This window comes from Bombina bombina, chromosome 6 (genome assembly GCF_027579735.1).
Source record: "Bombina bombina isolate aBomBom1 chromosome 6, aBomBom1.pri, whole genome shotgun sequence".
In the NCBI taxonomy this organism is placed as follows: domain Eukaryota; kingdom Metazoa; phylum Chordata; class Amphibia; order Anura; family Bombinatoridae; genus Bombina; species Bombina bombina.
Window position 1 is genome coordinate 289,292,778 of NC_069504.1, and position 27,713 is coordinate 289,320,490.

The 27,713-nt window shown below is 39.6% G+C and overlaps 1 protein-coding gene across 1 annotated transcript in view; it reads left to right on the forward strand.

Annotated features, from left to right (window-relative positions):
* The first annotated feature begins 417 nt into the window (after nt 1-417).
* EEA1 (early endosome antigen 1) overlaps nt 418-27,713 on the forward strand; it is a 643,459-nt gene continuing 616,163 nt past the window's right edge. Inside the window, exon 1 of the mRNA XM_053719231.1 lies at nt 418-599. Within this exon, the coding sequence (XP_053575206.1) occupies nt 576-599 (24 nt within the window). The 5' untranslated portion in view covers nt 418-575. The remainder of the gene's footprint in view (nt 600-27,713) is intronic.

Here is a 27,713-nt window from a genome sequence, read left to right on the forward strand (position 1 = left end):
TAAATTTGTTTAGGTTTTTGGAAAGTTTATTTTATTTAAAATAAAAATAATGCTATTTTTTTTATTAATCCAACTGCAGCCTTGTACATTTTGCAGCTTCCTTGTTCATTCACAGTGGTTACCTTATAAATGACAATCAGCATAAACCACTGTGAATGAACATTAAGAACAAGAAAGCTACAAAATGTTTATAGTCTTCAGAATGATTGTCTATAGGTTGCTTGTTACATTAAAGTTGATTTAAAAAAAAAAAAAAGCAAAGAAAAAAAAGCTTTGAGTGGAGCTCCAGTCTGCAGCTAGACTCTTCTAAAAACAAACCAAAAAAACCTAGAAATGTCTCTAACATTTCCTTGGAGGGTCGCTAGATGGCACTAGCGGGCATAGCTTGAGAATGTGACAGAGCAGTGTGTTTGGATTGTAAACATTGTCTGTGGTGTGAATGATCGAGAAGAAAAGACATCCTTATGTCTGTGTGTTGTGCCTCTTAAAGATATAGCGTGTAAAGGCCTAACAGCGGCTGTCAAGTGTCAGAGCCTTGCAGATTGTGGGAGCTTCGGTGTGTGACTGGCAGAGACATGTTTCGGAGGATTCTACAGTTGGTAAGGGATGGATTGTGCTCAGTAATTCATACTGTCATACAGACAGGGGCTGGGGTGGGTGTGTCTGTCAAGTATGCAGGCCAGCTGTCTATGTGTCTAACTGAGTTACAAGACTATTCGTTCGTGTGTGTTTTCTCAAGCGTAATTCAGAGGCCAAAACAAACATTCTAAGAGAAGCCACCACTATTCGGTGACACCGAGCAGGCCTTGCGTTCTGTGTGTCTGATTGCAAGGCCTGCACTGTGCGTGCATGATGGGCTCTTGGTGCAAGCTCTTGTATCTGATCCGTAGGGCCTGCTGTCCCAGAAGATCATTGGTCATAGCAGGAGGTACACTTGTCTCTGGGGTTTGTTATATCACCTAATAAAGTTACGTATAAAGACAATGATATTAGATCATTTGGCTTTTGTTAGCGCATTGCTGAAAACTTTGAACACTTCCTTACGTGTATCAGATAATGTGCATGATCTGTCTCTGTATGACTGTGTATTACTGTAGGGCCTATACTTGATGCTACAATCTGGTGAGTAGTGGGACCTTACCTTTATAGGCACAGCCCATTTAGGTGCATGATGGACTCAGGGTGGCAGGCTGTCAGTCAGGTTCAGGACCTTCTTAGGGGGGTGAGCTGTGCCCAGTCAGGTTCAGGAACTACTCAGGGTGGCAAGCTGTACCCAGTAAGGTGCAAGAGCTGTTAAGGCTTTCTGACTTTAGGTTTTAAAATTCAGGACTTTACACATTATGGCTGACTGTGCCTGGTGATGTGTGGGGTTGGGATGTAGTGCCTAGCTGTGCTTGGTAACATTGCCAGGATGATATGGCAGGGTATTCTTTGCCAGCTCTAGTAAAAGTTTGGAGGGGCTGGGTGTTTGTAGTCTGGTACAGTTTTAGCATAGAGGGGCTGGCAGTCCCTAGTCAGATGCCTCATGGAATTGTGGGTTGTTCCTAGTCAGGGGCAATGTGTGGCCTGCTTGTGTTCACTGCCATTTTCTGGTGCTTGGCCTTCTCATGTTGTTTGGCCTACTGTGCTTCACATGCTTATCTAAGTATGCCATCGCTGGGTCATATCATTGTCTCCAAGATCTGTACTGTACATTTCAATAGGCAACTATTAACATTTGTGTTTAGAAAGATAACGAGCAGGTCTGATCTTCCTGCAGTCTTGAGCCCGTTTAAATGGGCATGTACTGGAGAAGAATGAGCGATTTGGTTTTAATCAACATTAGAAACTAAATATATTTTATAAGCATGGTATTTAGGTTATTCCCCTCCTTGTTCTAGTCATGGTGCCACCATGTTGAAAATCTAACTTGCACTTTTTTTTCCAATGCTGTCTCGTGTGCAATAACTCTCCTTCAGATACCTTAAGTGAAATCAAAGTTCAAAAATGATGCACCTATAATAAAAAGGAGGTGCATGAAATGTATTTAGTGTTTAACCCCTTCAGGTAAGAGAGTTTTAGAGAAAAACTTGCCCAAAGTACCAGAGAATGTTTAACATTTTTGCTATCACTCTATTTAAACAGAAATAGAGCTTTTGTCAAAACTATGGTGTGTTGTGTGTTTTTTTTTTTTTTTTTTAAGTAGACAAACCAAGGTATTAATCTATTCCCATTCACTGCGAGCCGCATCAGCGATCTGCCTTTAAATGATAAATTAAGAACAATCAGTTATTCCTTATTATATGAAGGCAGGTGGCTGCTGTCTTCACTGTCAAAGCTGACAGCAAGGACCGCAGCATGAGCCAGAAGGTTCGACGTAGGTACTACGTCGACAGGGTACGCTGAGTAAAGCAAAGTACCTTGTGACGTAGTACCTATGTCCTAATGGCTTAAGGGGTTAATGTTCCAAAACAAAATCAGCTATTTAAGATACAAAATAAACCTAAATTAGTTATTTCCCATACATTTATTATATCTGGCATTGGGAACACATTAAAGAGCCATAATCCAATAAGCAGCGCTAATTACACAGCAAAGTCGTGTGACTAGCGTTGCTGATTGGATCAGCTGTGGTTTCCCCTTGGAAGCAGCAGAGCTCTGTGGGTCCCAAGCGGTACATCTATTGTGTGTTTAACCCCTTTGCAGAGTTAAATATAGAGTAGTATTGTAGTGCAGGGTTGCATAGGCCATTTCATTTTTAATCTATTCTTGCCCTTTAGGGTTAATCACACGTATAGTGTAATAATACTTAACAATTAAGTGGGTCAATATAATGTAGGGGTATGTAAAATCTATAGTGGTCTATAATGAATAGGTCCTCTTACTGATATTATGCAGTTCAGGAATAATAGGGGTTTATTAAATAGTATCCACAGGTCAGTGAGGTGCTTGGTGCAAACAGTATCAATATAGATTATACCACTTGTAAGATTCTCCTTTATGGGGGTTAATATGATTATTTGGTAAAGTTGATATGACAACCTGGATTTCACCTTTATACGGTATTCTAGCTTAGAACTTTAATGTATCTCCAGTATCAGTGTGGGTAATATGGCACATATAAGTTCCCTTACAGGAGGTTTTGCAGACAATATCCCCTAATCTGGTGTGGTTGCTAAATACAAGCCTTATCAACTTAAATTATATAGCAATAGTATTGCCCTATTAAACAGGTTATCTATTTCAAGATCTAGGGATAAATCAACTGGATCCAAGAGTAATATTACATATATTGAACCACAGCTATAATGGTTAGTGATTGATTTAAATAATCTGTTTAATAAGGCAATACTATTGCTATATGATTCAAGTTGATAAGGCTTGTATTTAGCAACCACACCAGATTAGGGGATATTTTCTGCAAAACCTCCTGTAAGGGAACTTATATGTGCCATATTACCCACACTGATACTGGAGATACATTAAAGGGACAGTCAACACCAGAATTTTTGTTGTTTTAAAAGAAAAATAATCCCTTTATTACCTATTCCCCAGTTTTGCACAGCCACCACTCTGTGATTACCTTGTATCTAAGCATCTTCTGACAGCCCTCTGATCACATGACATTTTATTTTTTATCTATTGACTTTCATTTTAGCCAATTAGTGTCTGCCACAATCCACAGGCGTGCCCACAATGTTATCTATATGGTTTACCTGAACTAGCAAATACAAAAGCATGTGATTAGAAACAGCCTTCAAGGGCTTAGAAATTATCATATGAGCCTTCCTAGGTTTAGCTTTCAATTAAGAATACCAAAAGAACAAAGCAAAATTGGTGATAAAAGTAAATTGGAAAGTTGTTTAAAATTACATGCCCTATCTGAATCATGAAAGTTTATTTTGGACTTGACTGTCTCTTTAAAGTTCTAAGCTAGAATACCGTACAAAGGTGAAATCCAGGTTGTCATATCAACTTTACCAAAGAATCATATTAACCCTCATAAAGGGGAATCTTACAAGTGGTATAATCTATATTGATACTGTTTGCACCAAGCACCTCACTGACCTGGGGATACTATTTAATAAACCCCAATCATTCCTGAACTGCATAATCTCAGTAAGGGGACCTATTACTATACATGTGATTAACCCTAATATTTCTAGTTTATTTTAATTCACCCATTTTTTAAGATTATCTAATACATTTTAAATTTTAATTTAATTACAGTCTCTTAGAATTGACATGGGGTATGAAATTGCAATAGTTATATTGACAACAATGATGTTGTTGCTATCCTTAATTAAATTTGCAATTTAGTGGCAATGTCGTTTTTTGTTTTCTGTGTATGGTAATGCTAATGTTTTCTTAATTAAAGGGCCCAAACACACGGTTTAATGGTTTCATACACACAGGCGCATGTCTGAATCTTTATGCGTGTGCCTCTGTTTGTACTTGTCTGAGTGCGTCCCTATACAATTGGTATTTTTAATTGTAATTATTGGTTAAATTCCTGTGATTTGGGATCAATCTACTCAGAATTTCCTGAACCGTACAGCCTGTATTCTGATACTTTGTATCATTGGTATTGTACCAAGTGTGCATTTGTGATATTAATTAATTGCGATTCGGTTTGTCTACTTGGACGTTCCTGGACAGATTAGTACTGTGATTGACTGCTCTATACAGTTAATATTGCGCCTAGTGCATTCCTGTATGGTGGTTGATTACGCTTTGAGTCAAGCTATAATTACTCGACTTTGCTTTTGATTGAAATGTGTCGGGGGGGGGGGGGGGTTGTGTGGGACGATAGGGTCCTTATTTTGTGGTTTTTAAACTATCCAATTAATTGCTGTTTAAGCGTTATTACACGCTGGTCAATCCAATCACTATCGGGAGTAATTATATAATTATATTGTTTTCTATCACCCATAACTAAACATTCATGGTTCAGATAAAGCAGGTAATTTTAAGAGACATTTTAGTTTACGTTCTCCTTTTGGTATCCTATGTTGAATAGTATACCTAGGTAGGCTTGTGCAGCAAAGCACTACTGGGAGCTAGCTGCTGATTTGCCGCTATGCACATATGCCTCTTGTCATTGGCTCACCATATATGTATAGCTAGGTCACAATAGTGCATTGCTGCTCTGGAGATGACTGTAATTATGAATATAACCCCTTTGTAGAGGTTGAACATATAGAGTCCGATTTATCAAATGTCGGGCGGACATGATTTGCAGTAGCGAATCATGTCTGCCCGACATCACTAAATGCCGACAGCATAAGCTGTCAGCATTTATCATTGCACAAGCATTTCTGGTGAAATGCTTGTGCAATGCTGCCCCCTGCACATTGGCGTCCATTCCGCCGCTAGCAGGAGGTGTCAATCATCCTGATCGTATTTAATCGGGATGATTGCAGTTTGCCACCTTAGAGGTCGGGGACGAGTTAAGGAGCAGAGGTCTTAAGGAATAAGCATCTTCCACTGCTTAATAAATCGACCTCCAAGTCAGTGTTCTCCTCAAGGCTCTTTTTAATGGGTGCACCACTAGCTGATTTTACTAACCACCTGGCTAGAATGGACTAATATTAAAATGTTTCAATGTTTATTGCCCAAATTATGATTCAATTAATTTGTTAAATAATGCAATTAAAGGGACAGTGCACACCAATTTTCATATAACTGCATGTAATATACACTACTATAATGAAGAATATACACAGATACTGATCTAAAAATCCAGTTAGACTGGAACACCCACTGAAAGGGGCTTGAAAACCAAGAAGAGCAGACCCTCCACCCTTCCCCAATTCCCTGCATATGAAAAGACAGATAACATAAACAGGAGCCTGCAGGAGTCTGTAAACGCGTGTATACATCTGACTCTGTGGGGCTTGGTTAGAAGTCTGAAAATCAGCACAATGTTATTAAAAATTAAGCAAAACTATACATTTTTACAAAAACACTTCCAGATGGGCTATATAAATAGATCATTTATTAAAAGAAAAATGTAGTGTACAATGTCCGTTTAATTTGTGCTTTGGATAGTAGAAAATGTAATAATAAAGAGTATTACACGGCCCTACCCAGCTACTTTATAATGCCACTTGGCTGGAAACATTTTCTGTGGAGAACACTGTATAGTAATATGCAAGCAGTAGTGCAGCAATAAAATCCTCGAACACGTTTAACCACTTAAAGGGATAGTAAACCCCAAAATGTTCTTTTATGATTCAGATAGAAACATACAATTTTAAACAACTTTCCAATTTAATTCTATTATCAAATTTTCCTTATTCTCTTGTTATCCATTGCTGAAGCGACAGCATTGCACTACTGACAGGAAGCTGAAAATATCTATTTAGCCAATCACAAGAGACAAATGTGTGCAGGCACCAATTAGCAGCAGCTCCCACTAGTGTATGATATGTGCGTATTCATTTTTTTAACAAGGGATACTAAGAGAACAAAGCACATTTGAAAATAGAAGTCAATTTAAGTGTCTTAAAATTACATGCTCTATCTGAATAAGGTCAGATTTTTACAATTATATTTTATTTTTTCACCTCCATCATGCCAGCTATATCAGTCAGCTGTTTCCTCTGTGTTACTGCAATCGTTATACATCCAGTTTTTAACCATGAGATTTTTTTGTGTGTGCCGTCACAAAGTAGTTTAAAAGTATCCACCAGCCCTTTATGGAGCTAATTTTAGTAGTTATCTCTTGACGTTGATCCTTTTTCTTTAGTAGGCTCTTGTTCAATGTACATCTTTATCCCCACAAGCCCTGGAGGTGTATCTTGGCTTGACAGATAAACGATTAACATAGTCATCTATCTGTGCCCACTAATAATTGCTGACACAATCCGTTTAATTGAGGGTTGTAAACTTTTTGCGACTTGGACTTTGGTGTTATAATTATCTATTATTTATAAATCACCAACATGTTACATAGCTCTGTCTCAATATTAAAAGGCACTTGTTCTCATCCAAAGGACCTATGAAGTGCCTGTGTTCAGTAAAGGGGTTAAATTGCTGCTGTTACTGTGAAATTTTATGTCCCTTTAAAGTCAGTGTTTATTTCTTTGATGCATCCGAGAGATGATTTTAAAAGAACTTAGTCTTTCTTGTGTGAAATATATGTACCAGTGTTTTTTTATACCTGTGAGGCATGTCACTCACTATCACCCAGTAAAGCAGTGAAAAGTCATTCTAGAAGGCCCTTTTGTGCATATACCTGCACTTCCTGTTAGCTTTAAAATAAAAATAATCTGCTTACTTAACCCCTTTGTTGCACATGACATGTAGTGATAAACTACACAATGGTTTTAATGTGTATAACTGTACATGCAGCGTGTCATCATCCTAGGGGTGGGGATGCGCTTTTAGTGCTAATCATTGCCCCCCCCTGCACTTATCACAGCATCCCTGGTGATATCCAGGGATGCTGTTGACATCACGCCGCCCATGCATGGTGATGTCACCAGGCCCCCGGAAACCCGGAAGTACCAGGTTGCTGCAGAGGGCTTAAGGGAGCTGGATGGAGGTGGAAAGTATTCAAAACCCTCAATATCAGCTCCCTTTAAAGGGACAGCATACACCTATTTTGATATAACTGCGTGTAATAGACACTACTATAAACAAGAATATGCACAGATACTGATCTAAAAATCCACTATAAAACCTTTTTAAAAACTTACTTATAAGATCTCAGTTTAGCACTGTTGAGGTTTGGCTGGGACACCTAGTGAGATGAGTTGGGAAAACAATAAGCAGAATTAAGGGGGCTGTCAGAAGAGGCAAAAAGTATATTAGCACAGAGGTAAAAAGTATATTAACCCCTTAACGACCGAGGACGTGATAGGTACGTCCTACAAAAAACATCCCTTAAAGGGACACTGAACCCAATTCTGATTCAGATAGAGCATGCAATTTTAAGCAACTTTCTAATTTACTCCTATTATCAATTTTTCTTCGTTCTCTTGCTATCTTTATTTGAAATAGAAGGTATCTAAGCTATTTGTTTGGTTCAAAACACTGGAAAGCACTTGTTTATTGGGGGATGAATTTATCCACCAATCAGCAAGAACAACCCAGGATGTTAACCAAAAATGGGCCGGCATCTAAACTTACTTTCTTGCATTTCAAATAAAGATACCAAGATAATGAATAAAATTTGATAATAGGAGTAAATTAGAAAGTTGCTTAAAATTGCATGCTCTATCTTAATCACAATAGAAAAAAAATTGGGTTCAGTGTCCCTTTAATGACTGTGGACGTACCTAGCACGTCCTCAGTGAAAATGAGTGCTGGAAGTGATCGCTTCCAGCTGATCTAAGGGTATTGCAGAGATGCCTCTATATTGAGGCATTGTGCAATACCTGCTGGTCAGTTTTTTTATCTCCCCCCATAATTTTAATGAATTTTGGTTTAACCATGAAAATAGCTTTTACCAATGCAGCAACCAGAAATCTATCTCCTACTGATGAGTTCCAAAAAAGAACGAAACAGGCTTGTCTAGTGAGGGATTTCTGGTTTGCTGTCATAATCCTGTTTAAAAGGATCGCTGTGTCAAAACAGTATTTTTTTAAGCAAAAAAATGAGAATTTGCATATCTTACCCATAATTCTCTTGTGCATTGGAAACATACTTGCCTAGATGTACTAATTTCCTATGCAAATATTTACATTTATATCTATCTATCTATCTATCTATCTATATTCAATAACTCTAGTTCAATGCCCAATATGGATTACCAACTTACTATGCTTAATTACTGACTTATACATCTGGAGTGTAAAACCCTGTCTAGTAAATAAGTTATTTACAATGATGACTATTTAATGGACAGTCTAGGCCAAAATAAACTTTCATGATTCAGATAGAGCATGTAATTTTAAACAATTTTCCAATTTACTTTTATCACCAATTTTGCTTTGTTCTCTTGGTATTCTTAGTTGAAAGCTTAACCTAGGAGGGTCATATGCTAATTTCTCCTACATTGGTGTGTCCGGTCCACGGCTTCATCCTTACTTGTGGGAATATTCTCTTCCCCAACAGGAAATGGCAAAGAGAGCACAGCAAAAGCTGCCCATATAGTCCCCCCTCTGGCTCCGCCCCCCAGTCATTCTCTTTGCCGCTCTGAACAAGTAGCATCTCCACGGGGATGGTAAAGAGTATGTGGTGTTAGTTGTAGTTTTAATTCTTCTATCAAGAGTTTGTTATTTTAAAATAGTGCCGGTTTGTACTATTTACTCTACAACAGAAAGTGATGAAGATTTCTGTTAAAAGAGGAGTATGATTTTTAGCAACAGTAACTAAAATCCATTGCTGTTCCCACGCAGGACTGTTGAGCCCAGAGAACTTCAGTTGGGGGGAACAGTTTGCAGACTTTTCTGCTCCAGGTATGACTAGTCTCTTTTCTAACAAGACATAGTAATGCTAGAAGACTGTCATTTCCCTTTTGGGATCGGTAAGCCATTTTCTTAGACTCATAACAGAATGAAGGCTTATAAATGGGCTATATACTGGTTGACACTATTGTGGGCTAAATCGATTGATTTATATAATATTTATATGATGTTTGGAGTGTTTTGAGACTTGGAAACACTTTTGGGAACGTTTTATTACGCCTGGCAGTTTGTTAGACACCTAATCTAGTCAGGAAGGCCCATTCACTCTGGTATGCAGAGGGAGGAAGCCTAATTTTCGCGCCTTAATTGCGCAGTTACTTCTGGAAGCAGTGCATGCAGCTTCATGTGAGAGGGTCCTGTGGCCACAAAAACGAAGAGGCTTATTTCTGTGGTGAATAACCCCCAAGGAAGGTAAAGCCGCAGCAAATGGCTGTGGCAGGGACTGTAGTGGGTTTAAACTGCTAAATTGAACAATTGGCTCCGGTTTGCTCATTTAAGGGGTTAAAGACTTGAAATTTGGTGTGCAATACTTTCAAAGCATTAAGACACTAGGGTGCAAATTTCGTAAAGATCGGATAATTCCTTCATAGTTTTTCAAACATTCAGAAATAAAGTGTACTCTGTTTATTATTTAAAGAGACAGTAACGGTTTTGTTTAAAAACGTTTTTTTTTGCATTAATAGCCTGACTAAGTCTGTCTAACATGTCTGTACCTTCAGATAGATTATGTTCTATGTGTATGGAGGCCAAGGTGATTCCCCCTTTAAATGTATGTGAAAATTGTGCCATGGCGTCCAAACAAAGTAAGGACAGTAATGTCACATTTAATAAGGTTGCCCAAGATGATTCTTCAAATGAAGGTAGTGGGGATAGTTCATCATCCTCTCCTTCTGTGTCAACACCAGTTATGCCCGCGCAGGCGACACCTAGTACATCTAGCGCGCCAATGCTTGTTACTATGCAACAATTAACTGCAGTAATGGATAATTCTATAGCAAATCTTTTATCCAAGCTGCCAACACTTCCCAGAAAGCGTGATTGCTCAGTTTTGAATACAGAGGATGAGCAAGTGGGCGCTGATGATAGTTTATCTGTAATACCCTCACACCAGTCTGAATTGGCAGTGAGGGAGGGGCTGTCTGAGGGAGAAATTTCTGATTCAGGAAAAGTTTCTCAGCAGGCAGAACCTGATATCGTGACGTTTAAATTTAAGTTAGAACATCTCCGCGCCCTGCTTAAGGAGGTGCTAACTACTCTTGACGATTGCGACTCTTTGGTAATTCCAGAGAAATTGTGCAAAATGGACAAATTCCTTGAGGTCCCTGTGCACGCTGATGCCTTTCCGATACTCAAGAGGGTGGCGGACATAGTGAACAAGGAGTGGGAGAAGCCAGGTATACCTTTTGTCCCACCTCCTATATTTAAGAAAATGTTCCCCATTGTCGACCCCAGAAGGGACGCATGGCAAACAGTCCCTAAGGTTGAAGGAGCAGTTTCTACGTTGGCCAAGCACACGACTATTCCCATTGAGGACAGTTGTGCTTTCAAAGATCCTATGGATAAAAAATTGGAAGGATTGCTTAAAAAGATATTTGTTCAGCAAGGTTTCCTTCTTCAGCCAATTTCGTGCATTATTCCTGTCACCGCGGCGGCGTCTTTTTGGTTCGAGGAACTAGAAAATTCGCTCAATAAGGAGACTCCATATGAGGAAGTCCATGGACAGAATTCACGCACTAAAGTTGGCTAATTCCTTTATTTTAGATGCCGCTTTGCAATTGGCGAAATTAGCGGCGAAAAATTCAGGTTTTGCAATTGTGGCACGCAGAGCGCTTTGGCTAAAATCTTGGTCGGCGGATGTGTCATCCAAGACAAAATTGCTTAATATTCCTTTCAAAGGTAAGACCCTTTTTGGGCCAGAATTGAAGGAGATTATTTCAGACATCACTGGGGGAAAGGGCCATGCCCTCCCACAGGATAGGCCTTTCAAGGCTAAGAACAAATCTAATTTTCGTTCCTTTCGCAACTTCAGGAACGGACCGTCTCCTAACTCTGCAGCCTCTAGACAAGAGGGTAACGCTTCCCAGGCTAAGCCAGCATGGAAACCAATGCAAGGCTGGAACAAGGGTAAACAGGCCAAGAAGCCTGCTGCTGCTACCAAGACAGCATGAAGGGGTAGCCCCCGATCCGGGACCGGATCTAGTAGGGGGCAGACTTTCTCTCTTTGCTCAGGCTTGGGCAAGAGATGTTCAGGATCCCTGGGCACTAGAAATAGTCTCTCAGGGTTATCTTCTAGAATTCAAGGAACTTCCTCCAAGGGGAAGGTTCCACATGTCTCGCTTATCTTCAGACCAGATAAAGAGACAGGCATTCTTACATTGCGTAGGAGATCTATTAAAGATGGGAGTGATACACCCAGTTCCAACAGCGGAACAAGGTCAGGGGTTTTACTCAAACCTGTTTGTAGTTCCCAAAAAAGAGGGAACTTTCAGACCAATTCTGGATTTAAAAATTCTAAACAAATTCCTCAGAGTTCCATCGTTCAAAATGGAAACCATTCGAACGATTTTACCAACAATCCAGGAGGGTCAATACATGACTACCGTGGATTTAAAGCATGCGTACCTTTGCAGTGGCACCTTACCTAGACGACATCCTAATCCAAGCGTCGTCCCTTTCCAGATCAAGGGCTCATACAGACATTGTATTAGCTTTTCTCAGGTCTCACGGGTGGAAGGTGAACATGGAAAAGAGTTCCCTGTCCCCGTCTACAAGAGTTCCTTTTCTGGGAACAATAATAGATTCTGTAGAAATTAAGATTTTTCTGACAGAGGTCAGAAAATTAAAGCTTCTAAAGGCTTGTCAAGTTCTTCAATCTATTCCTCAGCCTTCCATAGCTCAGTGCATGGAAGTAATAGGTTTAATGGTTGCAGCAATGGACGTGGTTCCTTTTGCTCGAATTCATCTAAGACCATTGCAACTGTGCATGCTCAGACAGTGGAATGGGGATTATGCAGACTTGTCTCCCCAGATTCAAGTAGACCAGTTAACCAGAGACTCACTCCGTTGGTGGTTAACTCAGGATCACCTGTCTCAGGGAATGAGTTTCCGCAGACCAGAGTGGGTCATTGTCACGACCGACGCCAGTCTATTAGGCTGGGGTGCGGTCTGGGACTCCCTGAAAGCTCAGGGTCTATGGTTTCGGGAAGAGTCTCTTCTCCCGATAAACATTTTGGAACTGAGAGCGATATTCAATGCGCTCCGGGCTTGGCCTCAACTAGCGAAGGCCGGATTCATAAGATCTCAGTCGGACAACATGACGACTGTAGCTTACATCAATCATCAGGGAGGAACAAAGAGTTCCTTGGCGATGAGAGAGGTATCCAAGATCATCAAATGGGCGGAGGATCACTCCTGCCATCTATCTGCAATTCACATCCCAGGAGTAGACAACTGGGAGGCGGATTATTTGAGTTGTCAGACTTTCCATCGGGGGAGTGGGAACTCCACCCGGAGGTCTTTGCCCAGTTAACTCAATTATGGGGCATTCCAGACATGGATCTGATGGCGTCTCGTCAGAACTTCAAGGTTGCTCGCTACGGGTCCAGATCCAGGGATCCCAAGGCGACACTGGTGGATGCATTAGTGGCGCCTTGGTCGTTCAACCTAGCTTATGTGTTTCCACCGTTTCCTCTCCTTCCCAGGCTCGTAGCCAGGATCAAACAGGAGAAGGCCTCAGTGATTCTGATAGCTCCTGCGTGGCCACGCAGGACTTGGTATGCAGACCTGGTGAATATGTCATCGGCTCCACCATGGAAGCTACCTTTGAGACAGGATCTTCTAGTACAAGGTCCATTCGAACATCCAAATCTAGTCTCTCTGCAGCTGACTGCTTGGAAATTGAACGCTTGATTTTATCTAAGCGTGGGTTTTCAGATTCAGTTATAGATACTCTGGTCCAAGCCAGAAAACCTGTGACTAGGAAAATTTACCATAAAATATGGAAAATATATATCTGTTGGTGTGAATCCAAGGGATTCTCTTGGAGTAAAATTAAAATTCCTAAGATTCTTTCCTTTCTCCAAGAGGGTTTGGATAAAGGGTTGTCAGCGAGTTCTCTAAAAGGACAAATATCTGCTTTGTCTGTTTTGTTACACAAACGCCTGGCAGCTGTGCCAGATTTACAAGCTTTTGTACAGGCCTTAGTCAGAATCAAGCCTGTTTACAGACCCATGACTCCTCCATGGAGTCTAAATTTAGTTCTTTCAGTTCTTCAAGGGGTTCCGTTTGAACCTCTAAATTCCATAGATATTAAGTTACTATCTTGGAAAGTTCTGTTTTTGGTTGCTATTTCTTCTGCTAGAAGAGTTTCTGAATTGTCTGCTTTGCAGTGTGATCCACCCTATCTGGTATTCCATGCAGATAAGGTTGTTTTGCGTACCAAACCTGTTTTTCTTCCGAAAGTGGTTTCCAACAGGAATATTAACCAGGAAATAGTTGTTCCTTCTCTGTGTCCTAATCCAGTTTCGAAGAAGGAACGTTTGTTACACAATTTAGATGTGGTCTGTGCTTTAAAATTCTATTTAGATGCAACAAAGGATTTCAGACAGACTTCATCTTTATTTGTCGTTTATTCTGGTAAGAGGAGAGGACAGAAAGCTACTGCTACCTCTTTCTTTTTGGCTGAAAAGCATCATCCGATTGGCTTATGAGACTGCCGGACGGCAGCCTCCTGAACAAATTACAGCTCACTCTACTAGAGCTGTGGCTTCCACATGGGCCTTCAAGAACGAGGCTTCTGTTGATCAGATATGTAAGGCAGCGACTTGGTCTTCTCTGCACACTTTTGCCAAATTTTACAAATTCGATACTTATGCTTCTTCGGAGGCTATTTTTGGGAGAAAGGTTTTGCAAGCCGTGGTGCCTTCCGTTTAGGTAACCTGACTTGTTCCCTCCCTTCATCCGTGTCCTAAAGCTTTGGTATTGGTTCCCACAAGTAAGGATGAAGCCGTGGACCGGACACACCAATGTAGGAGAAAACAGAATTTATGCTTACCTGATAAATTTCTTTCTCCTACGGTGTGTCCGGTCCACGGCCCGCCCTGGCTTTTAGTCAGGTTTCAAATTTTTTCTTTCTATACACTACAGTCACCACGGCACCCTATGGTTTCTCCTTTTTCTCCTAACCGTCGGTCGAATGACTGGGGGGCGGAGCCAGAGGGGGGACTATATGGGCAGCTTTTGCTGTGCTCTCTTTGCCATTTCCTGTTGGGGAAGAGAATATTCCCACAAGTAAGGATGAAGCCGTGGACCGGACACACGTAGGAGAAAGAAATTGATCAGGTAAGCATAAATTCTGTTTTCTTAGACCTTGAAGGCCACCTCTTTTCAGAATGCATTTTAACAGTTTTTCACCACTAGAGGGTGTTAGTTCACGTATTTCATATAGATAACTTCACGTGCACAAGCACAGTGTTATCTGGGAGCAGGCACTGATTGGCTAGACTGTAAGTCTGTCAAAAGAACTGAAATAAAGGGGCAGTTTGCAGAGGCTTAGATACAAGATAATCACAGAGGTTAAAAGTATATTAATATAACTGTGTTGGTTATGCAAAACTGGGGAATGGGTAATAAAGGGATTATCTATCTTTTAAAACAATAAAAATTCTGGTGTAGACTGTCCCTTTAAAGCAACAGTCTACACCAGAATTTTTTATTGTTTTAAAAGATAGATAATCCCTTTATTACCCATTCCCCAGTTTTGCATAACCAACACAGTTATATTAATATATTTTTTTACCTCTGTGATTACCTTGTCTCTAAACCTTTGCAGACTGCCCCCTTATCTTAGTGCTTTTGACAGACATTCAGTTTAGCCAATTAGTGCAGACTCCTAAATAACTCCACAGGAGTGAGCACAATGTTATCTATATGACACACATGAACTAGCAATGTATTACTGAAAAACTTTCAAAATGCTCTGAGCTAAGAGGCGGTTTTCAACGGTTTAGAAATCAGTTTGAGCCTTCCTAGGTTTAGCTTTTCAAAAATACCACCAAGTGAACAAAGCAAAATTAATGATAAAAGTAAATTGGAAAGTTGTTTAAAATTGCATGTCCTATCTAAATCATGAAAGTTTAATTTTGACTAGACTGTCCCTTTAAGACTACACAGGGCTATGGATATAACTTAAAATACAAATTGTGCCCTTTTAAAATTACTAACTGCTATCTAGTTATAGTTACCAAATACCTTTTAATTTAAATATTATATATATATATATATATCAATCGCTTATACTTTACCCCAAATAACCAAATCAATGTTTCAGTTTCCAGAATTTCTTGTTTCACCTCATATGAATATTGCAATATGGATAATAAAAGGTAGCTCAATTTTGCTTATAGTGACTGTGTCCCAAAATGGCAGCAAAGTTATGAGTCAAAAATGTAGCAAACAGACCTCTTCTATTCCTTCGCATTAAGTTATATCTCACGTGATATACCCCACCCCTTTTTATTATAATCATTGGTGAAATTGGGATGATGGGCCCTTCGGATGCTTGTCCCTGATTGGTTATTTGGGAGACGCCTCCCTGATTTGGCTACTGGGAAATGTAATTTTCAACAGCCAAATGCCTTTTGGCTGTAATACTGGATTTAGGCCATCAGGGGCAGCAGACAAAGACAAACAGTTTCATTTTTAACACTGCTAACAGTATATACAGTTCCTATATATTTTTATTTACTATACTACAATCTCTTGTATCAATAAACTTATGTCCAATATACATGGGACCATAAAGTGCCATTTAATACAATTTTATTCTGAGTATTTCAAGACTAGGCATGAATATATTTCACTTATAATATCTTAAAAATGCGTTTAAAAAACATATAATCATTTTAAATCTTTTCATAGAAAATAATACCTTCGTCATGGACTCAATTACTTTCTCAGTTATCTTCTTAATATCATATACATACAGTACCTTGAGATCAGCAGTCGGGTGTGGTTTCATATTTATTACTATCCCATATAAATATTTAATATCTGTATATCTCTTGCTGAGTGTATAAAACATATATTTAAAGCACCAATTATATATGTACTTATTAGATGCCTGAAAAATATAAGAATATGTTATCCATTAAATTTATTACAAACCTGAAATGCATTTCTCAGATCCATGGACATATACATATTTATACAAGATTGAAAATTATACAAGTTGTACTTTTAAAAATGAATTTCAGTTAATATGCAAAACATGTGTCTCTGATAGCCTTTACAGATGTTTATCTGAGGTTTAGGGGCAATTAACAGGTCTGTGCTAATTACTATATTAATTGGCCTTAGTGAAATTCAAAAAGGTCCCCACGGATATTTAGGCTCCTTCCCTCTCCTCACCAATTCAGCCAAATGTTTTTCCCTTTTGCTCTCGCATAGATGTCTTGAGCAGCGAGGGGGTTAGTGGCAATCTGATAGGAACTTTAACTTCACACCTTAGGCAGGAAATCTTTGAAAGCAATTCCTTTGTTCTCAGATGTTCTGTTAATCAGGAGAAAGGGGGTTGTTTTACCCAGCCAAAACCATCTGGCAGAGAGAACTGTAATTTATAGTAAATAAAATGGATGCAACCAGTTTCATATACAATGAACCCTGTGGTCTTATGTATAAATAAAAAAAAAAAAAATAAAAAAAAATATATATATATATATATATATATATATATATATATATATATATATATATATATATATATATACACACATATATACAAAGAGAGAAGCGCTCTACCAGGAACGAACAACAGCTCAGTGGCTTGTTCTATGACGATTTACCACCCGGAAGCAGCCTCTTTTAGACCAGTGTGCTTTTCACAGAAGAAAACTTTCCTGAAGTATATCAGTCTGATCCTGCCAAGTAAGGTCAGTCCAGCCCCGAAATACCAGGCAATTCTCCTCTGAACAAGGAACATGACAACCTCAGACGATCGTTTCGGCCTCCTATGGGCCTCGTCAGTGAGGTGCAGCCACATTCCTCTAAGCACACTGAGCAAGGAGTCCACGTCTGGTTTCCCCCATCACCCATAGGGAGACTTCCCCAGGGTCATAATAATTTGCATACAAAGAGAGAAGCGCTCTACCAGGAACGAACAACAGCTCAGTGGCTCTTTGTATGCAAATTATTATGACCCTGGGGAAGTCTCCCTATGGGTGATGGGGGAAACCAGACGTGGACTCCTTGCCCAGTGTGCTTAGAGGAATGTGGCTGCACCTCACTGACGAGGCCCATAGGAGGCCGAAACGATCGTCTGGGGTTGTCATGTTCCTTGTTCAGAGGAGAATTGCCTGGTATTTCGGGGCTGGACTGACCTTACTTGGTGGGATCAGACTGATATACTTCAGGAAAGTTTTCTTCTGTGAAAAGCACACTGGTCTAAAAGAGGCTGCCTCCGGGTGGTAAATCGCCATAGAACAAGCCACTGAGCTGTTGTTCGTTCCTGGTAGAGCGCTTCTCTCTTTGTATGCAAATTATTATGACCCTGGGGAAGTCTCCCTATGGGTGATGGGGGAAACCAGACGTGGACTCCTTGCCCAGTGTGCTTAGAGGAATATGGCTGCACCTCACTGACGAGGCCCATAGGAGGCCGAAACGATCGTCTGGGGTTGTCATGTTCCTTGTTCAGAGGAGAATTGCCTGGTATTTCGGGGCTGGACTGACCTTACTTGGCGGGATCAGACTGATATACTTCAGGAAAGTTTTCTTCTGTGAAAAGCACACTGGTCTAAAAGAGGCTGCCTCCGGGTGGTAAATCGCCATAGAACAAGCCACTGAGCTGTTGTTCGTTCCTGGTAGAGCGCTTCTCTCTTTGTATGTATGTATATATGTATGTGTGTATATATATATATATATATATATATATATATATATATATATATATATATATTTATATTTATTTAATAACACTCATATCTTGACAGGTTATAATAATACAAGTGTGGTGCGCAGCTGCAATTAGCGGCCTTCTAATTACCAAAAAACAATGCCAAAGCTATATATGTCTGCTATTTCTGAACAAAGAGGATCCCAGAGAAGCATTTACAGCTGTTTGTAAATCATTTCAGTGAGAAACCTAAAGTTTGTGAAAAAGTGAACGATTTTTTTATTTGATCACATTTGGCAGTGAAATGTTGGCATGAAATATACCAAAATGGGCCTAGACCAATACCTTGGGTTGTCTACTAAAAAAATATATAGTTTTGATAGGTAACTATAAAAAAGGCACTTTCTGTTTAAATGTAGTGATTGCAAAAAATGCTAAAAATACTCTGGTCTTTTGGGAAGTTTTAGTCTGAAATGCCTGGTTTGTTAAGGGGTTAAACATTTGGGTATTTCTAAACTCAGGACAAAATTTATAAACTATTAAGCATGGGTGTTTTTTGGTGGTTGCAGATGCGTAACAGAGTTTGGGGGGGGGGTCAAAGTTAGAAAAATGTTTTTTTTTTTTTTTCCAATTTTTTCATCATATTTGCTAAAAAGAAAATTTATAGTAAATTATGATATGAGGAAAATAATGGTATCTTTAGAATGTCCATTTAATGGCGAGAAAAACAGTATATAATATGTGTGGGTATAGTAAATGAGGAAAATGACAGCTTAACACAAACGCCGCAGAAATGTAAAAACAGCCCTGGTCCTTAACGGTAAGAAAATTGAAAAACGATCTGACTGCTAAGGGGTTAATATAACCATGTTGGCTATGCGAAAATGGGGAATGGGTAAACACTAAAAATTTGAGTTGACTGTCCCTTTAAATAGCAATCTTTGATAAACTTGATAGACCAGGTGTTTGGATAGCTTACACTAGTTGCAAGGTTGTAGTACCGTTTGGGAGACAACTCACCAGATCTTAGTCACTTTTATGGAGTAATTAAAACATTTTACCTTATTAGATGAAACCTTAGATTATATTAACCACTGCAATGCTTTGGCGGCACCTACATATTGCAGAATGTATGTGTATAGATTGGCATAGAATCATTCAGAATTTTAGTGTCAAGAACTGTACTTCTGCTTGGTTTGACTGCCAGGATTTGTTAAGGACCTTTTTAATAAAGTTTTTTTTTTTTTTTTTTTTTTTTACTCCGTGGATGACTGTTCATGAAGCACTACCTCTGTCTGGGTGCATTCGACACGCCTGTCAGTAATTAATGTATTTTGAATTTAGGTGCTATCTTACAGGAAATGCCTTCCTGGCATGGTTTATTGACTTGCCCTTTTATAAACTCTGACCTAGCTTTTTGATCAGCATCTGTTATGGGAGGAAGAAATAATATTGTGCTTAGTTTGATTTCTGTTGCATGTTGAACAATATCTTGCTGCAGGATTACATTTCTATTATTTTAAAACAAATGTGGTTTTGTTAAAAACCACTCACAGTAAATAGTCATATAATACTATGGAGAGTAATTGAAAGGGAATTAAATCTGCAGTTAAAACACATACTTTTATAAAAGCATTTTCTCATACCCACAAAGTGGCTATGGTGTGGGCATTTAGAAGCTATGTTGCCTATCTATTAAAAGGACACTCAAGTCAAAATAAAACTTTCATGATTCAGATAGAGCATGCAATTTTAGACAACTTTCCAGTTTACTTCCATTAACAAAATGTGCACAATCTTTTTATATTTACACTTTGAGTCACCAGCTCCTATTGAGCATGTGCAAGAATTAACAGAATATGTATATACATTTGTGATTGGCTGATGGCTGTCACATGATACAGGAGTAGTTGAATAGACATAACTTATGAAACTTTCCAGGAAAAAATCTAATACTCATTTAAAGTTAAAACTAAGTGCTTTTGCATTGTCTTTTTATCATGCATTTGTTGATTATGCAAATCAACTGTTTTTACTGGTCCTTTAAACACAATTCAAGTCTGCTTCCAGAGTCTAGCTACCAAGGGGATATATAGTTCTATAAATATTTGTACATTGATAAATTTATTGTTATTTCCACAGTGGAGTATATGTGACATGGTAGCTGAACAACGTAGCCGTCCTAGCCTATAGTAATATAAATGTGTCACGCAAGCTATATGACTATGGGAGGTAATATTATACAGAAACCTATTAGTGAGGTGTAGGGTAAATGCAGAACAGTAGTGAGAGGGGGGCGGCGTCGCTCAGTCCACGTCAGACGGTGGAACAAACAGTCACTTCAGAGTTTAGAAAGCGGGTAGTGGGTCCGTGTTGGAGCGGTGCCAGCACTTTTTAAATTCTTACCCTGGAGTGCCGCCTGTCCTTCTCTACATTTTGTAGGGTACATGCAGCCTGAAACACAGACATTGCATAGTAGGATAAAATAATACCATGTTAGATGGCTCTTAGATATAGACCATCTTTGGACTGCTGGAAGATAAGTGCTTTAGTCTCTGGTGGTAAGTATAGAATAATTATGAGCATACACCCGTAATTTAGACATTAACAGTAAGTGAGATCAGGAGTTGCAAACAATAAAATGCTGGGATGTTGTTGCCCAAAGCTAATTTGTAGCTTAACAGATGTAAACTGGGTACCCTAAGATTACTTGTACACTTGCTCCATAGTAGTATCTTAATCTCCTTTTCTAAAAAGCTGACAATTAGGATAGTACTGCTATATTGCAGGCAGCTAACCTCCTTCTAGTGTGATGTCGACTGAAGTTAATGGAGCTAGGCTGCAAACTAATGTGTACAGCTCTTAGGGCAAAGCATACAATTTTAAACAACATTTCAATTTACTTCTATTTAGTTTGGTAAGTTTATTTCTTTTACAAGATATGACAAGTCCACGGATTTCATCCTTACTTGTGGGATATTATCCTCCTGCTAACAGGAAGTGGCAAAGAGCACCACAGCAGAGCTGTATATATAGCTCCTCCCTTCTTCTCCACCCCCAGTCATTCTCTTTGCCTGTGTTATACTAGGAAGAGGTAAAGTGAGGTGTTAGTTTTAGTTTCTTCAATCAAGAAGTTTTTTATTTTAAATGGTACCGATGAGTACTATTTTACTCAGGGGGATATGGAAGAAGATTTCTGCCCTGAGGTTAATGATCTTAGCAGATGTAACTAAGATCCATGTTGGTTCCCACAGACTTCTGAAGGTAATACAAGAGACATATTCAGTGTGTGGAGAACGGTTTCATGCTACAAGCAGCATTGAGGTATGTGCAGCCCTTTATTTCTGAGGAGACTTGGTATATCAGAACTGTCTGACATTCATTTCCCTGCAAGGGAAGGGGTAAGCAGTAGACCTGTAAAACAAAGGGTATTACTGAGTAACCTATGCTTAATTTATTTTATGACATATTGGGCGAGCATTATAATGGATAACCGCATTGTAAAGAGACACTGGGAGAGGCAGGAATATGCTTAACGTTTTTATTGTTATAAACAGTTGGGCCACATTTTGAGTATATTTAGGGGTTTAATAGATCCACATGGCTTATACTCTAAACCGCTTCACCATGTGGTTGTTCAGGCCTAAACGATCATCGGACGTGATGGGCGGGGCTTAATTTCGTGCGCTCAGACGTGCACTTTACTCTGTCTGAGAAGGCAGCAGGCATTAGCTCCGGTTAAGCCTAGACTGGTGTTCTGTTAACCGGATCGTTGCAGAGTCATTTTGCAGTACCCTGGGGGCAGGTAGGCGCCACAGCAGAGCTGTGGCGAGGTGCAGGGGTTATTTTTGTCAAATCTAACATTTGTGACTATAAATACCTTTTTTAGAGGTTAATTTCTCCCCTTACTCTTGGGGTGCAATAATTTTTGGAGCCATTAATTAGGTGTAGTTAATTTTAAACGGTAAATTAACGTTTTGAAGCAGTTTTGGAAAATTTGTGCGCTTTTTTATTTCTTAAAGGCGCAGTGCATGCTTTTCAAAAAATTGTTTAAATCAATAAATAAAGTGTTTAACGACTATTGTGGTTATTACTAGTCTGTTCAACATGTCTGACATTGAGGAATCTCATTGTTCTATGTGTTTAGAAGCCATTGTGGAACCCCCTCTTACATTGTGTACCTCTTGTACTGAGACCCCTGGGCGCTGGAAATCGTGACCCACGGGTATCAACTGGAATTCAAGGATTTTCTCCCAAGAGGGAGATATCATCTTTCACGATTATCTGTAGACCAGATAAAAAGTGAGGCATTCTTACGCTGTGTAAAAGACCTCTCTACCATGGGAGCAATTTGTCCCGTTCCAAAACCGGAATAGGGACAGAGGTTTTACTCAAATCTTTTCGTGGTTCCCAAAAAAGAGGGAACTTTCAGACCCATTTTAGATCTCAAGTGTCTAAACAAGTTTCTGAGAGTCCCATCATTCAAGATGGAGACTATACGGACAATCTTACCAATGATCCAGGAGGGTCAATATATGACTACCGTGGAGTTGAAGGATGCTTACCTTCATATCCCTATCCACAAGGATCATCATCATCAGTTCCTAAGATTTGCCTTCCTGGACAAACATTATCAGTTTGTGGCTCTTCCCTTCGGGTTGGCCACAGCACCCAGAATCTTCACAAAGGTTCTAGGGTCTCTTCTAGCGGTTCTCAGACCGCGGGGCATAGCAGTGGCGCCTTATCTGGACGATATTCTGATTCAGGCATCTACTTATCATTTGACAAAATCTCACACGGACATAGTATTGTCTTTCCTGAGAACTCACGGTTGGAAAGTGAACATAGAAAAGAGTTCACTAGTTCCACGGACAAGGGTTCCCTTCTTGGGGACTCTTATAGACTCGGTAGACATGAAAATATTTCTGACGGAGGTCAGAAAAACAAAGATTCTAAATACTTGCCGAGCACTTCAGTCCATTCCTTGGCCATCAGTGGCTCAGTGCATGGAGGTCATTGGATTAATGGTAGCGGCAATGGACATCATTCGTTTGCCCGCTTTCATCTCAGACCACTGCAGCTGTGCATGCTCGGACAGTGGAATGGGGACTATGCAAATTTATCTCCTCAGATAAATCTGGATCAAGAGACCAGAGACTCTCTGATTTGGTGGTTGTCGCCGGATCATCTGTCCCAGGGGACATGTTTCCGCAGACCCTCGTGGGTGATAGTGACAACGGACGCCAGTCTTCTGGGCTGGGGTGCAGTCTGAAATTCCATGAAGGCTCAGGGTGTTTGGACTCAGGTGGAGTCTCTACTTACAATCAATATCCTGGAACTGAGAGCAATATTCAATGCGCTTCAGGCATGGCCTCAGTTGGCTTCGGCCAAATTCATCAGATTCCAGTCATCATTATGGGGGGAATGAGGAGTTCCTTAGCGATGATAGAAGTATCAAAGATAATCCGATGGGCGGAGGCCCACTCTTGTTATCTGTCGGCAATCTACATCCCAGGAGTAGAAAACTGGGAAGCAGATTTTCTAAGTCGTCAGACTTTTCATCCGGGGGAGTGGGAACTCCATCCGGAGGTGTTTGCTTCATTGATTCGCCAATGGGGCAGACCGGAACTGGATCTGATGGCATCTCGTCGGAATGCCATACTTCCACGTTACGGATCCAGGCCGAGGGATCCACAGGCCGAACTGATAGATGCCCTGGCAGTGCCTTGGTCGTTCAGCCTAGCTTATGTTTTTCCACCGTTTCCTCTCCTTCCACGCGTTATTGCTCGAATCAAACAGGAGAGAGCTTCAGTAATCCGGATAGCGCCTGTGTGGCCACGCAGGACTTGGTATGCGTATTTAGTGGACATGTCCTCTCTGCCCCCGTGGAAACTTCCTTTGAGACAGGACCTTCTCATTCAAGGACCTTTCCAACATCCAAATCTAATTTCCCTGCAGCTGACTGCTTTAAGATTGAACGCTTGATTTTATCTAAGCGAGGATTCTCTGATTCGGTCATCAATACTTTGATACAGGCTCGAAAGCCTGTCACTAGAAAAATTTATCATAAGATATGGCGTAAATATCTTTATTGGTGTGAATCCAAGGGTTACTCATGGAGTAAAATTAGGATTCACAGAATTCTGTCTTTTCTCCAAGAAGGATTGGAGAAAGGGTTATCAGCTAGTTCCTTAAAGGGACAAATTTCTGCTTGGTCAATTTTGCTTCACAAACGTTTGGCAGATGTGCCAGATGTTCAGTCTTTTTGTCAGGCTCTAACTAGAATTAAGCCTTTATTTAGACCAATTACTCCTCCCTGGAGTTTGAATTTAGTTCTTCGAGTTCTTCAAGGGGTTCCGTTTGAACCCATGCATTCCATAGATATTAAATTGTTATCTTGGAAAGTTCTGTTTTTAGTTGCTATTTCTTCTGCTCGAAGTGTTTCTGAGCTTTCAGCTTTACAATGTGATTCGCCTTATCTTATATTTCATTCTGATAAGGTGGTTTTACGTACCAAACCTGGATTTCTTCCTAAGGTTGTTTCAAATAAGAATATTAATCAGGAAATTGTTGTTCCTTCATTGTGTCCTAATCCTTCTTCTAAGAAGGAGCGTTTGTTACAAAACCTGGACGTGGTCTGTGCCTTGAAGTTTTACTTGCAGGCGACTAAGGATTTCCGTCAATCATCTTCATTATTCATTGTTTATTCTGGAAAGTGTAGGGGTCAGAAAGCTATAGCTACCTCCTCTCTTTCTTTTTGGCTGAGGAGTATCATCCGCCTGGCATATGAGACTGCTTGACAGCAGCCTCCTGAAAGAATTACGGCTCATTCTACTAGGGCTGTGGCTTCCACATCGGCCTTTAAAAACGATGCTTCTGTTGAACAGATTTGTAAGACTGCGACTTGGTCGTTCCTTCATACTTTTTCCAAATTTCCAAATTTGATACTTTTGCTTCTTCTGAGGCTGTTTTTGGGAGAAAAGTTCTTCAAGCAGTGGTGCCTTCCGTTTAGGTCGCTGTCTTGTCTCTCCATTTCATCCGTGTCCTGTAGCTTTGGTATTGTATCCCACAAGTAAGTATGAAATCCGTGGACTCGTCGTATCTTGTAGAAGAAAAGGTAATTTATGCTTACCTGATATATTGATTTCTTCTACGATACGACGAGTCCACGGCCCTCCCTGTCATTTTTAAGACAGATTATATTTTGTTTTATTTTTACAACTTCAGTCACCTCTGCACCTTTTTAGCTTTTCCTTTCTCTTCCTAAACCTTCGGTTGAATGACTGGGGGTGGAGGGGAAGGGAGGAACTATATATACAGCACTGCTGTGGTGCTCTTTGCCACTTCCTGTTATCAGGAGGATAATATCCCACAAGTAAGGATGAAATCCGTGGACTCGTCATATCTTGTAAAAGAAATAAACTTCGTCGTATCGTAGAAGAAATCAATTTATCAGGTAAGCATAAATTTCCTTTTTTGCATACTCGGTAAGGCTCAAGAGCTGGAAGCTAGCTGCTGCCTCATCATTGGCATGCAGATGTGTTCAGCTATCTAGTGCATTGCTGCTCCTTCTACAAAAGATACCAAGAGATTGATGCAAAATAATTGATCAACATAAATTGTAAAGTAGCTTAAAAATAAATGCTCTATCTGAAATGAATCATGAAAGGGAAAAAAAATTGGGGCACGCAACGATTGGAGGAAGCCGGATTCTTAATCAATCGAATCAAATACAGTATGAGATACGGGCGGAAAAACGGCAGTACGTTTACTATAACTCAGTGGTAAATATTTTAAAAATTAAACATCTTTCAAAATATCAATAAATTAAATATTGGGTAGTATTTATTTTTTAAAGGGACAGTCTATACCTTAGTCATCTTAAAGTCTTACCTTAGATGAAGCTGCAAATAGCCTTCTGCACCTTTTCTATATCATGCAGTATTAACAGTAAAAAAGTTATTTTAAAATGAATATTGTTTCTGGCCAATTTGAAATGGCTGACAAGCTCAGCCCACTGATGATATCACGATCTGGGCTGCATCTAGGCATTCTGCTGAATAGCATTGACAGTCTGTTGAATCCAACTAATGAGCTTTTTGTGATTGGATGCCATATGCAGCCCAGATTGTGTTAAAAAAAATAAAGAAAGCATTTATTTAAATGAATGATTTTAATAAAGCCTGATATAATTCATATATCTGGTTTTGACTTCTGTGGCCAATCAGACTCATGTAACCATTCAGCATGACTATATTTTTCACTGCTGGCCTCCAGTGTCTATGGGAGAGGAGGAAAGGCAATATTTACAGTAGCCGATTAAAAAAGAAGAAATCTGTATTTCAGTATTTTTATGATGTTTAATTAAACATGTTATGAGAGATTGTAGTTTGTGTTTAATTTGTTTTAATTATCTTTATGTTCCCATTCTGCTACCAACAGAATATTGGTTGTCATGTTTTTTGTTCAAAGGAGAATTGCCTGGTATTTCGTGGCTGGACTGACCTTACTTGGTTGGATCAGACTGAAATACTTCAGGAAAGTTTTCTTCTGTGAAAAACACAACTGGGCTAAAAGAGGCTGCTCCTAGGTGGTAACTCGCCATAGAACAAGCTACTAAGCTGTTATTCGTTCCTGGTAGAGTGCTTCTCTCTTTGTATGCACAAGTATATTAGTTCTACTTCCTTTATTCTACCATTAAAGAAACGTTTCATACAAACGTAAATCTCCAATAAAATGTTTTTAAGTGTAGTGTTTGATTTCAGTCACTGAGGGTTGCAAAAATGCCAGGATTTTACATTGCTCTGTTGGCTTTACTCACCTTTTTATATTCACAAAGGAAGATCCTAATTTTTACCTATATTCACAAAGGAAGATCCTAATGATGTGGCATTATTGTGGCCAATGGGTTAGAGATAGAGAATGTCACGACTAACTGTAAACAGTTCATAGTGTCTTGTTATCAATCACTGAAGTTACTCTCAGAATAAGGGATATGACTCTATTCTTGTAACATGACAGTCTTAAAGAGATATTAATTGCAAAACAAAAATGCTCTAATGCAGGTGTTGGCAAACTCAGCTGCCCTTGAAGCCTTAAAATTAGGCCTTGGCACCCTGATTTGGAGCTTCCAATTTACCTAAGGTTAAACTCCATGGTGGCTGCTTGCGGCTGCCAGTCATACTTAAAAATTTGCCCAGTGCACCTGGATCATTTCTAAGCCTACAACTTGTGACTAAGTTCCAGAATCCCAAATGGGTAATGAGGAAGGGGCCCAGTCTTGTAGAATGTTATGGACTTGCTGAAATATCTTTGAAATTTCTTCTGAGAAGATCAGGGGACCTTACCCAATGTACTTTATGGGTTTGAAAAACATCTTTCAGCAGTAAGATTTATGGGATATTGCATGTTGGTGCTCGCGTTTGGTTTGA